Genomic DNA, 13,615 nt, shown 5'->3' on the forward strand with positions numbered 1-13,615 from the left:
GTTTAACCCGCGACACCTCGGTGGTAAATAAAAACAAAAAGGGAGGTTAGGAGGTTAGGAGGGAGGTGTTACCTTACCCGCGGGGACGAAGAGTGTGTGGCCGGAGGTTCGGAGAGACGAGCTGCCGACGAACAGCGGACTTGGCGGACACCTCCGGATTCTTCAGATTCCGGTGCAGCAGCTTCCTTTTAGCTCCGCGGACCACAATGCACCGGGGCGAGAGGAGCAGCGGGGCGCGAGCCCGAACGCCGAGCCTGCCGTGTCACGCGCCGGGGACATGATCAGACACTCAGGGAGGCGGGGGGGGGGGGGGGTAGTTTTAAATATAAGATAATGTTTTAAATATAAGATAATGTTTTAAATATAAGATCATATTGAGTGTCAATGACTCCTGTAATCCGGTCTGTGATACATCCCTTTAATGGAGGATTTACGGGCCCCTTCTCCAGTGATCATCACCACCATCTATCTACTCAATCACAGTTTGAATGTAATAAATACAGTTTAATGAACTAGGATAATAAATAAGTACACGTTTTTCTTACATGTACGATCATTTCAATCCTCAGACAAGTGGACATTTGAACGGTGCCATTTACCAGGGGGTTTCGTGAAACAGAACAGCTATAAAATGGACCCTGTGGTGAGGTTATTTTATCACTTCATTTTTTTTTTATTGTCATATTTTAATGTTCTTTTGAGGCGATGTAGGAAATGAACATTAAAGCGTAGTATATTTTGTGTGGCAAAATTGTACCAATACATGGAAGTCAAGATTGAATATTTTTATTACATGAATAAATAAATTGTTTATGTACATGCAACATTTATGACAGTGTTGGTCGGTCTGTTTGCTGCTGCCATTTTGCTACAATAAAAATGACTGAAGTGAGATAAACAGACTGAAAACTGAGAAGTTTTCCTTTGGCAACATGATTTATAGTGTAAAAAGGTAAACCATTGCTATGTTTTGCACAAGGCCCCAATGTGTTAATGCTCTGCAACTTGCAAAATGTTTAAAAAAAAAAAATATTGGGAAAATCTTGTATCGTGGGGCCTCTGTGGTGATTGCACATCTGGTATTTTGATGGTCAAATTGTTAATTCTCTGATACGTCCATTTTCTCTCACCTAGTTAAGTATAGCAGTTTGAGAGAAGGCAATGAATTTGTATACTGTACACTGAAAATCGTCAAAGAAATTAGCCTCATATGCCAATAATCCCATTATCTGTAAACATTCCCATTGTCACCGTACCAAACAATCAGAGCCTACTTTAACTGTCCAGACTGGGCAGATGGTGAATATGGGACATGCAGTGAAATGATATGTCCAACTGCTGCTGAACATTGATCTACACCACAGCTGGCCACCTATATTTGCATGTCAGCACATGGACCTGGACCATTCACTGTAGGCTATATTAACCCAACAACAACAACAACAACAACAGCTCAGTCCCAACTTTCCTGTCATTGGCATGTTGATGTGGTACTGTCCAACAATGTTTGGCAAATATTGTATTGTACATTTATGTTGTTGTTGTTTTTTTAGTAGTATAGTAGAAAAACTACATGTAATGATCAGAACATTTTGATTTGACAATCGTTGATAGTTGTTCCCCAGGAAAAAAAAAAAAAAAAAAAAAAAAAGCTAAAGACAAGTAAGACTATTTGACATTTTTGAAGCCGTTTGAAAAGCTTTGAGCAACTTTTTTTTTTTTTTGCAGAGTTAAGCTGTCGTTAGCTCTCACTGTAAGGACTGAATGCTTTGGGGCGAGGTCATCTCCTGGGATAAGTATCGATCAAGTAGTATTAGCTCTAGTCTTCCTGGCTAATGGTAAAGTTTTTAGACACAGTAGCTGCCGAAGACGTTTTCAGATGAAGGTATATAAGATGTGCCTGTTTCCCGTGTAGGAAGTGGCTCGTTGGTCTAGGGGTATGATTCTCGCTTTGGGTGCGAGAGGTCCCGGGTTCAAATCCCGGACGAGCCCACCTTTTTTGTCTTGAAGGAGATTGTTTCTGTGTCATTATGTATACATTGCTCGCAAACCTTTCCTGTGTTTATCTATGTTTTGTTATAGAAATAGATTTACAAGAGTGACTGCTCCACCGAGTATGTGTGTGGTCTGTAAAGCACTGATATCTTGTGGACTTCCGCAGTACTACAGTTACACTGTTTTAAAAAAATAAATAAATTATTTATACATTAGCTAATGTACATCATGTTAGTTTGAGGTGCCTTTTTTTATATTAACAACACTGAACAGATCATTTTGTGTCATAAATTCACATTTGAACTCCCAGTTACAAGATCCATTCACAAAGAAAAATCCACATCAACTGTGTATGTATCATCAGATTTGAATTTAGTTGAAAACATGCTAACAAATGAACAGTCATATATCATGAGTCTAAATCCTGCCTGTAATTATTCTGTAGTCTCACTCCAGTGGCACAGGAGCATCAGATGATTTAAAAATATGTTCACTGGATGCCTCTGTCCTCACCCTGCAGGGGCTTATCGGAGCTTGCCATTGTGACAGCATCCCTGCTCCCTCCTTTCAGTCTGGCTCAGGACAGCCACTGCTCTCCCTGACACAAGTCCAAGAGATATCTCGGTAAACACCAGCCTCTCTCCCTTTCTGTTACAGCAAGCATATCATCGCCTACAGGAGCTACACTATTTCCATTATTTCCATAAGCCTCTTAGCTGCGCCATGCTCTGTCAATTGTAGAGTGGCTTCATACTATCAGATATGTGAGGTCCTATATATTTTAAATGCCTCTTTCTTGTACCCTTGGCAAAGGGTTACTGTTATTCTTTGACTAAGAATAGAAGATGCTGATAATTTCTGTTTTTTATGGATGCTGTAATCCCATTCTTCAGAAAGAGGAAGCAAGCAAAACAGATGTAAAGAGCCAGAACAATGTTATTGCCTCTTTCACAGCTCTGTGTTTTTATTTTTAGGTTTAATTTCATTTTAACTGGGTATGGGATGTTTGAAAAACCACAGTTCAGGACAACAACAACAACAAAAACAACAATAAACAGTTACTCATCGGCTTCTCAAAGTGGCAAATGCTTTAATAAAAAGAAAAAAAAACTTGTGTTGCTTTCCCGATAAAATTTGTATTAGCTTAACCGAAACTTATACGGGAATTAGTGGGACACTTTTCTAATAAATGTTTCTTCAAGTTGATTTTTATAGATAAAAAAAAATAATAATAATAATATTTTGAATATGATAAAACATGCAAAAATACTCTAATGGTGCGGATCAGAAGACAGACAATTAGAAAAGTAATTTTCAGGTGCCCTCAGGTCTGTGGCTGGTACAGATCTAGTTCTTTGTAAGGGTTTCCCGTCTTTTATGAGGCTAAGGTGCCAACCACCTAAATCAAAGGAATATAAATCATCTTAAATAACTGACTTTTTCACACACTTAACTTTTTGTCATTTGTCATTCCAAAAGTTTGGAAAATCTTACACAGATATTTTCATAATAAAGCTAAAAAATAATGTGAAATTGCATATTTCTAATCTAATTTCTCTTGAAGAAGGACCCCCAAACAAACTTAGTGAAAACACTGTTACTTACTCAATGAGAGTCTACAGATTGGAATTTGACCACAACACCTGGGGAATGCTTCTTAGTACATGTAAGAAAAGAAAAAAAAAACTTCCATAGACTCACATGCAGTTTATAAAGATAATTTAAAATTTTGAAAAATTAGCTGTTTAATTTTGACCTCTAAAAAAAAATTCAGTGGATCTAGCAACAGAAAAACACTTAAAGCCGTTGGTTCATTTCTCTCCTCCCTCCATCACCACACCATCATCAGCCCTTTAACCAGTGTGTCAGTTAAAGTAAGCAGCTGCCTGCTTAGCCGGCACCTTTCACTTTCCAAGCAGCACTTAATTTACTGCAGGACATTTTAAATCTCTCGCCTCTGTGGCACTGAGTCGCTGACAAATGCCTGGTTGCAAATGTATCTCATTGACTGCTGACTCGGTTGTATTACAAGCTGGCTGATAGGGGCTGCCACAGTAATGTGGCCCTCAGGTTTATCCTCAGATGTTGGAGGAAGTGCATTAATTTAGTTTAGATGGGGCCTTATGAAAGTGTAGTGGCAGGCAGAGACGAGCAGATCTGCTCGCCCCTCTCTCTCTCCCTCAACCTCGGATTGAAGCTATCTGCCACAGAGCCGAAGCATATTCCACCATCAATGTGTCAGGGGGAAAGCTATTAAAACCGCTTTACTTTTCCTAAGTATCATGAAAATAAGCACAAGATTTAGTGAAATCCTCCCCAGAGCGCTGAAAATCTTGGGGATTTTCCCCCTGAAATGTTTCCTAATGGACTGCTCAGAAGTGTCAGAAACTCTCGTTGGACTTGAATGTTTTCTGGATTTCTGTGTATTTATTTGGAGCTGAAGTGACAAAATTGGAAGAGTTTTTGTGAGTGCGTCTGAACTTTCCACAGAATCAGATGGAAACCTGTTCACCATTTCGCTACAGTACATAATAACACACACAGTGTTAACTTTGTGTGAATTTGTAGTATTTGTACGTCGGTCTGAGTACATCCTGAAATCCTGCTGAGCTTCACAGTGAGGAACCACCTGAGCGATCGTGAGGATGGTGGTCTTCATCTCATCAAGTCTGCCGCTTCAGACCTGAACCACTATCTTATCTTGCAGTTCGGAGAGTCTGGAAACTTTAACTTATTTTTGTCAATAATTCATTAGTTTTTTTTCCACCGTTCACTGTGTTTTTCTGTAGATATTATTAGACAAGTGATGGCAAAGGTTACGTGTACATCATCAGGAAATCAGGAAATGAGAAGAATTGACCATTTTTTTAATAATTTCGTTAAAATTTTACTCATCGAATTTTTTCATCTAAATCAGGCGTGTGTGGAGAGAGATCATGTTCACAATAAAATAGGACAGTAACAAACAATTATTTACAATTTGTCAATTCTTATAGGTATTTTTTTCAATTAATTGGTTATTTGTTTGGTCTATAAATGCTGACATGTTCATATTGTTTGTTTTGTTCAACTATAGTCTAAATCCCAAAGATATCCAGGTCATGATGAAAAAAATAGTGTTGGCATTTTCTTCTTAAAAATGAACATCAAACAATTATCAAAATAGACTCATTTTCTTTTGATAATCACTCAAACTGTTATCACACCAAACACCCATCTATTCACTGCAGCATACTGTAGGAATGTCATGTTTTGCGTGTAGGCGTAAAAATAACCCACATTGTTTGGGTTTCAATTCAATTCAATTTGATTTATATAGCGCCAAATCACAACACAGGTTATTTCATGGCACTTAACACATTCAAGTCCTTACTTCCACATAAGCTAGGAGGGAAAAGCTCCTCTTTAAGGGAGAAAAACCTCCAACAGAGGGAAGAAAAACCTCCTTCTGAACAGGAAGAAACCTCCGACAGAATCAGGCTCAGAGGTGGGCGGCCATCTGCCTCGACCGGTTGGGGTGAGAGGAGAGCGGAGAGAGAAAAGGACAGCATAGAGATCCAAAACATGAAACCCAAACTTGGATTAGACACAAAAACTTGGATAAGGTGAGAAAAGGGTTTCTTTTAAGAAACCCACATCGTTTTCTCTCGGACTCGAACGAGGAAGACGTGCCGCTAACACGTATCCTCTCATGGACTGGCGGGTGTATTACACGCTCTGTTGTGATGCTGGGCTGCATCATTTCAGATGGAGGCAAACTGGCAAACTGTAAAAACAATGAGTGCAGCCAATGTGAAGTAGAGCCTGTTTTCAACCATGTAACATGATATAATTTCCCCAGAATTAAATCTGCTAGAAGTGAATTTTAATTGTGGACAGTCCTGAGGAGCTGCAATACAACCACAGTCAGACAGGCAGGAACATCAGTGAACAATAAACAGCCTGTTTATACAGCCAGAGTGGAAAGCCACTTCATAAGATGAACAGATCTGTGATCAGGTCTGCCAATAAGTGTTCAGTTAATCAATGCAGTGAATTAGTGGGCCAGTGTTGTTTTTTCCTTCAACATTTAGTTGACTTGATGGATTCCCTTCCTGTCAGACGTTGGCACGCTCCCCGGCTGGACGGAGTGCCCTGCCTGCCTCTCTGTGTCGTCTTTCATTTCCTTTTCACCCCCAGGTCTTTCTGTACCTGTCAATTTATTTCTACAGTGTGACTCCTTAATCCACCTGAGTGCATAGAGGACAGTTTTGACATAAGAAGAAAAGATAGACTCCTAAGGAGAGGACCAGTATCTTTAGAGCCTGGGGGATAACCGGATTACGACAGCCATTTTGTGCTGCTGGCACTTTTTCTTATTACCCCCTCTTTTTTTTTCCTTCCTCTCCTCATCTCTCCGTAGTTGAAATGCTGCCCTTTCTTAGAAGTCACTCCAAACAGTGACAAAATACAACACATGTTTCTCCTGACCAAAACAACTGAAAAGCGTCGTGCAGGATAAACAAGAAAAGAGAAGAAGACGTAGTCTCCCTCATGTTGTTTTTCTCAGGCTGCTTTCAAAACTCTCTAAAACATGGTGTCACTGTGGAGGTAATAATTGTCTCTGTGTGGCCTGGGGTGCCTCCTGTGTGCGTGGCCTGCCTGATCCTACAGCCCAATAGATAAGAGCACAGCTATGAGGAGACAGATCAGCAGCCTGACCCCTGCCGCCAATCACTTTATCCCTTCAGTTTCTTCTGCTGCGAGGTAACCCAGAGAAAAAGAAAATGCTCTCTGAAGACGTCTTATCGTCTCCACCACTGATGCTTTGTGCACCGCTGGATCTTTTATGTCCATTTATTTTGCCTTTGAAAAGGCCTGCGGTGCCTTTGATTGTGGGAGGTAAATGAAATAAAGGCCCCTGTCTCGCTGGTGCCCTGAAATGGGAGTTTATCGCTGCAACCAAAAACCTAAACCCTGAGCTTCAACTATACCCACCACAGGTCTGTCTACACACAAACACATCATGCTTCTGTCATGGAAATAATCCCATTTTGCAGAAACCATTTTGCCTTTAGGTACCCTGGAAGCTTCCACTCAGTGTATAATCCATACAGTAATCCCCTGTTATAACCTATAAGCATCTTCTTCTGAGTAGCAGTGTACAAATAGCACACTGTATATAATTTATAGTTAACTTACTGCTTAGTTTCCATCAATGTCATTTCAATAACAGATGAGACAGCTAAAGCAGATGTTTGATCAGATAAGGTAAAATAATTATGAAAAGTGGAACAATCAATGGAGTCACCCAGGGCCTGCTTACGGCTGTGATTAATATTGATTCCGTAGAGTATAACGGAGGAAAAGGTGAGCCACTTGTACACATACTGATATATAATAAACCTGCATGGCATCCTGGGAAGAATTTAAATTAGTGATTGTGTCAGTTTTAAAGACACATTTTTAAAAAGTCAGAGTAAAAACTGGAGGTGATTTTGTAGGAAGTTTGGGGGAGAATCTCGACATACTGCCGTTTGCCCTTTTGTTTGATCCACGGCAATATTTAGGGTCATGATCTCTGTGTTAAGGGTATATTTGAGGGGTTTTTATAACCTTGAGGGGAGTAACACTGCAGTTCCGGTGTTTTTACACCCTCCACCTGGATTTAGTATTTTTTCCACAGAATTTTATCCCCAGTAGACAATAAAAAAGTAACATTTTATTTCGTTAGCATGCAATTTTCTATTAATTTCCCATTGGATGCTTCTTGAAATGAACCGTACTAATTGTAAGGCAGTTTTTTCCATTTTACTAAAACTTTCAGAAAATATAATAAAGCTGCAAACTTTAAAAGATCAGATTTTTGGGGGGAGTTCATCATTCTCTGAGATCTTGTGAAATATACTTTAATACTGAACAAATGAGGCCGAAATATTCCTGTGCAGCTGCACTGCAGAATAACTTCCACAGCCCTCTTATACAAACCCTTTTAGTTTCTGTGTTTGTGCTGTGCAGCAGATTACTTCCCTCCCCGGTTTTTCCGGCCCCATGTCTGCACTTGTCTCAGTAGAGATTTGGAGGGACTAAAAACTGTTGGAGAGGGAGAAGAGGGGTGTCCCTCAGAAATGTTCTAGGCCTACGGTCACTTTTTTGTGAAGGGATTACAGTGCTCCCTCTCGTTCCCATTGGCTTGGCCCGCCGTGACAGTGGTGTGGTGATGAGAGGATGACATGCCCAGCATCAACCTTAACAAGCTTCCGACTTGGTCTCGTGTGACTTCCATTCATGCGCCTGCTTTGGCTTTATGTAGTTTTCAGTTCCACTTTGTGCAAATGCTTCAGTCAATGTGGACTTGACGGTTTCTAGTGAAAGACACCGAAAAAAATATTTCTTAACTAAAGCTATCCTTGAGATTTCTTCGCCACTTTGCCTTTTACGCACGAGACGAGCATGAGCTTTTTGGAGGGGTAACTTACTTTATCGGTGTTTGCTTTAATTAATGTGTCAGCTCCTGAAATGGCAAAACCTTTAGATCACATCAAGAGACCCATGAACGCCTTCATGGTATGGTCCAGAGGCCAGAGGAGAAAAATGGCCCGGGAAAACCCGAAGATGCACAACTCGGAAATCAGCAAGCGACTCGGCGCTGAGTGGAAGATGCTCTCCGACTCGGAGAAGCGTCCGTACATCGACGAGGCCAAGAGACTGCGGGCTCAGCACATGAAGGAGCACCCGGACTACAAGTACAGACCCCGACGCAAACCCAAGAGTCTCCTGAAGAGGGACCGCTTTGTTTTCCCGCTGCCGTCTCTACTCGGTGACTCAGCGGAGCACTTGAAGGGATTTTCCATTGACTCGTTTCTCGTCCCAGGGGATAAAGCCAGAGCTCTCCTCGCTCCCTCCTCCTCCTCCGCGTCGTTCTCGCTCTTGGAGCCGGTGGCGCAGTTCAGCAGCGGAGCTGTCCAGCGCATGGCGGAGATACCGCACACTCTGGCCGCAGGCGCCCTGCCCTACGGCGCGCACACCTTTGGATACCAGACTGGAGGGTTTGGGGGTCTGGCTTGCCCCGGACAGCACACCCACACCCACCCTTCACCTTCCAGCCCCGGGTACGTGGTGCCGTGTAACTGTAGCGCCTGGTCCGCGGCCAGTTTACAGCCTCAGGTGGCATATATTCTCTTTCCTGGAGGGATGACCAAGAGCGGCATGAATTCGTATACTTCACCCAGCTCCAGTGCGTAACAGACTGGATTCGCTTGAAAACGCACGGTCATGACGGGAAAGGTTTGCGCACAGAAGCTTCCCGCGTAAAATGGAAAAAGAAAACGAACTGGACTATAACACCTGTTTTCATCCATCAACAAATATTACATCAAAACTGTTAACTTTTAATATTATTTCTTGAAAACATTAAAATACAAAACACACCGACAGTCCCTGACTATTTATTCAATGTAAATACAGAGGGGGAAAAATCGGGGGCTTCATGTGAAGAGGTTATTTTGTTACTCTTTTGCAAGAAAAATAAGTTCGAACAGTTTGAAATAAAGTGTGCATCGTCCATGCGTAACATAATATTACAATTGCTGATATTGAACAAGGTTCTATTTGTGTTACTGTCAGACAGATGAAGCTTTTTAATCTGTTTTCATTCAGATCTCCCCAACAAAAAAGTGTGCTTTAGGATTTTTGAAACATCTATTGATATACATTTGGACAGTAACACTTGTTTGTCCCTCAGAATATCTGTCTCAGTATGTTGGCCTGTTTTTTATTTTCATTTTGGAAAGGAGATAATACATTTTTGCCTTTGGAGGATGCTGTTTCATCAGGTTTACATAGGTCTGAACACTTTACAGAACCAGATGCAGACAGGTGATGTCTGATAAAAAAAAATAAAAAAAAATTGAACGTGAGGTTGGTATTTAGGGTGATCCACATCACTTTTTTTTATGTCACTCGTGCCACATTATTTCAGGCATTACCTGTAAAAATAACTTTAGGCTCAGAGAAGTTTGATGCCAAAGTCGTATTGCATGTATCTGACAATGAGCGCTGTCATTTAAACAAACTGACATTTAATCCCCTAATAAGGTGCAAAACACCAGTGTACAAAAAAGACAATCAGATACTATGCTTGGTGACAACTGTAGGAGTTTTGGTATGTGAATTTGTGTATGCGTGATCAAAGGTGATGACTCGAGAATAATAGGAACTCCTCTCATCTTGATGAAGCGATGAGGTAAAAGGTTGAATCCCGTGTTTGTTTCTTACTCTGACTGAAACCACGAGCTTTCGCCTCGATGTAAAACTCATACTGCATGTCTCGTATATATTAAAAGTGTAGTTTTTAAACTTGAAACCGTAATGATAACTGTTGTCTACACGCATTTATTAAGTAGTCCACAGCAGAAATGTCCTTGACTGTGCTCGAACTAGGGATGCTCCAGTTACATTTTAATCACCGGGACGCCCCAGGTAAAGGGTATGTGCTTGACTCACTGCGGCTCAGGAGAAGAGAAAGTTCTTGGGATGAAGTGTGAAGTTTTAAGTTTCCATGTTGATGGTGATTATCTTGCTGAGGTGCTTTTGAACAGAATATCAAATCCTCAGCAGTTTCAGGTGCAGTGTCGCTGATCCTGACCTTTGACCTCCCTGTTTGCCTGATGCGACAAAGATTCTGCTCAAACTTGTGTCATAATTGAGCGTCTTCAGATGCATTTTTGTCTTACTGCTCTTCAGGCAGGGCTTTAAGTTTGACCTATGTGACACACACACTTCTGCCTCACCTGTGTGTGTCTGTGCGCCCTATTTCTGCAGCGATGTATCATCTTTTTTAATTGGTGAGGGTCTTGTGAACATTACAAATGATAATCGTATAATTTACACTCAGTTTACTGAAAACTCTTTGAAGTCAGTGATTCTATTTCCTGTATTAACATTTAAACAGTAATTTAGGTGTCAGGTGTGCCGATCACCACTGTGTTCACACCTCTAAAATAATGTCTTCCCGCCCATGCTGCTGCATCACCCCTTTGGTGAAACCCTGCCACCTCCACCCAAACACCACCATCACCACTAGGTGTCACTTTAACCATTTCCCTTCTCTGCCAGCACACCACACAGCTTCTCACCTTTGGAACCTTTATCTTAACTTATTCATACGTGCAGCTTTACTTTAAGTAATATTTATCAATTCAAAGTGGACACGAAGCTCTCTGCACACACGTGTGCACACACACTCTGCGTCCCAGGTGTTCTTTTCTAACCTCTGAAGTAGAAACGATGATGTCGCCTTCAATCTTGCAGAATGTTGGATTCATTCTGGCCCTGATCGGTGCAGCAGCCGTCATCGCAGCCACTGCCATGAACAGACAAGAGTATTGGGGAAACAGGCAGAGGATATGTGGACATCTGTTTACACCTTCATGGACCTGTGGCAGGCCTGCAACACAGCATCATCTGCATTCACAGATTGTCGGCATCCTGGGCTTCTCAGGTAGGAGCAGAGTTTCACAAGTCTCTCTCCAGATTCTATCCAGTCACTGTCTGCATCCAAATTAACTGAACTTAAGGACACATCTGCAGGAGGTATTTCTTCTCTTCAAAGAGGTGAAGTAAGATGTCTTAACTCAGGAACAATAATGCAGCAGGTAGTAAACTTTTAAACCGTCTTAAACATGCCATACATACTGAATTTGGATGACGGTATCTCCCTATTTTAATACAGCCTGAAAGCTTTTTCTCCAATAACAAGGGAGAAGAGTGTTTCAGGTGCGGAGATAAGTTCCATAAGAACATAGAAAGATCAACCCTTCTCATTTTGTGCAGCATATCTATAAAATGTCCTGTAAAGCAAAAACTACAGAGAGTTGATCAACTAGTGCTGTTGATTTTTACCTCTTGAAACCTGCTAGATCTATTTTATTAGCAATAATATTTCCAAAATTAAATATTGATTCATGAAGGATTTAAAAGCATCTTATAAGTGTAAATGAAGGTCTGAAACAGATGCCATTTGTCATGTCATTTCAAAGCAGGGTAAAAGGGAAATTATGAAGATAAAATAATTTGAAAAAAAAGTTAAAATCCTCCGATTTTGTGCACATAGGCAGCTTGAGAAATATATTGCTCGATCAAGACGTGTCTGTCTTTTACTTTAGCAATACATCAGATTTGACAAAAATCTTCTCTTTGGTAGAACTAATTAGTGTAAATTATTACGACTAGTATTTAATCGGATTACATTATAACTTCATTTAAAACTCACCCCCTGCAAGTCTCTCCATTGTCAAGCGCACACCACTTTTTGCATTAGCAGTAGTGCATGCCGGTTACTCTAATTGACAGCCAGGCCGGGATCAAGTCAATATTTTTTTTAATCAGAAATACAACAAACAACAGGCAAAATGTAGCTGCCTGCAGCACACCTGTATGAAAACACAGGTCACATAATAAATGTTAAAACACATGTTATTTGGAAGATAATTTGTCTCATAATGTGGACTAAACGCAAAATATATAGATGTCCTACTGTCAGACATGATTTGTGGCACTTGTAATACCGAGTATAACACACTCTAGACGCCGATAGAATAAAACTCTGTTAATATGTTGGTTTTTTTCCGGGCTGGTCGAGCCCTGCTGATGGTGGAAGAGGTGCTGAGTGTGCTCGGGGCGCTCCTATCTGCGCTCTCCCTGACCCGCCTCATGATGAACAGCATGGAGGACGCCACGAAGGCCAAGACGAGCCTCACTGCTTCATCGTGTTCATCATCACTGGTATCAATGCTGAGCAGAGCTTTAAGCGGCATGAATATTACCCGTCTTGACATAAACACACTAAATTATCCTAACGAGGCCATTTTACCAAGCTGCGTCTCTTTATTTATTTTTATATTATATTATTATTTTCATTATTTATTTATTTCAATAAAAATCAACTTGTCTGTTTAAATGTTTGATTGAAAGTGAAGGGAAATGTTTTATCGGGGGATGGAGGGGGGCATGAATGTGTTTTGGCTTTAAGGGCATGACAAAAAGCGTTTGAGAGACACTGACTTAAAGATGAATAAAATATGAATACATCTAACTTGGAAACATTTAAGTTTGTGAATTGGTGGAAGTGAAACTCATGTTACCAATTTCTTCCTAATTAATTACCAGCTCTGGCTGAGCTGAAATGCACATGATGCTCATCATGGATTCTTTAAATTTGTTTTACCCAACATAAATCCTTTTACTGGAACTAGTCTGATTCTTACTGATCTTCCTGTCCAGGGTTTAATATTTTTCAACAGTTTCTCTATGAAGTGAATAAATGAGAGGGTTCCTGTCCGTCTCTCTCTCTCTCTCAGGTGTGTGTGGCGTTTCAGGAGCTTCTGTCAACCAATCGTGACTTGTTTCAGCACGTCCACCTCTTCTAACTACACAGGAAGACTGATGAAGGGTACGGGTGAAGGAATGGGAGAAATGACCACATATGCACAATAGCCTTTTTTTTTCCAGCTGTATATTATCTCTACTTGTGTTTTATGTCCGTTTCTGTGTTTTTAGAGAGAGCAAGTTGCAACTGGAGTGAAAATCCTTCTACACCTGGCAAATAAAGCTGATTGGTGGTTTAAGTGTAGCAGTCTGT

The 13,615-nt window shown here is 40.8% G+C and overlaps 2 protein-coding genes and 1 non-coding gene across 3 annotated transcripts; all 3 read left to right on the forward strand.

Annotated features, from left to right (window-relative positions):
• Positions 1 to 1,920: 1,920 nt before the first annotated feature.
• trnap-ugg (transfer RNA proline (anticodon UGG)) lies at positions 1,921 to 1,992 on the forward strand. The gene has a single exon. It is a non-coding gene; the product is annotated as a tRNA-Pro (tRNA).
• Positions 1,993 to 8,283: 6,291 nt separating this feature from the next.
• LOC138629064 (transcription factor Sox-14) lies at positions 8,284 to 9,404 on the forward strand. Its single transcript, XM_069712559.1, has one exon. The coding sequence runs from the start codon at positions 8,494 to 8,496 to the stop codon at positions 9,217 to 9,219; it is 726 nt and encodes a 241-aa protein (XP_069568660.1). The 5' UTR covers positions 8,284 to 8,493; the 3' UTR covers positions 9,220 to 9,404.
• Positions 9,405 to 11,265: 1,861 nt separating this feature from the next.
• Positions 11,266 to 13,420, forward strand: cldn18 (claudin 18). Its single transcript, XM_069712579.1, is given in 5 exon segments — positions 11,266 to 11,350; positions 11,353 to 11,455; positions 11,457 to 11,480; positions 12,600 to 12,745; positions 13,305 to 13,420. Coding segments are annotated over 5 exon segments (474 nt in total).
• The last annotated feature ends 195 nt before the right edge of the window (positions 13,421 to 13,615 follow it).

The sequence above is a fragment of the Brachyistius frenatus genome, unplaced genomic scaffold (genome assembly GCF_029030835.1).
Source record: "Brachyistius frenatus isolate BFR_SWC_R1_liver_20210118 unplaced genomic scaffold, ASM2903083v1 Contig_110, whole genome shotgun sequence".
Taxonomy (NCBI): domain Eukaryota; kingdom Metazoa; phylum Chordata; class Actinopteri; family Embiotocidae; genus Brachyistius; species Brachyistius frenatus.

Coding starts and splice junctions, on each gene's coding strand:
- LOC138629064 (XM_069712559.1), top strand. CDS start 8,494: ATGGCAAAACCTTTAGATCACATCAAGAGACCCATGAACGCCTTCATG.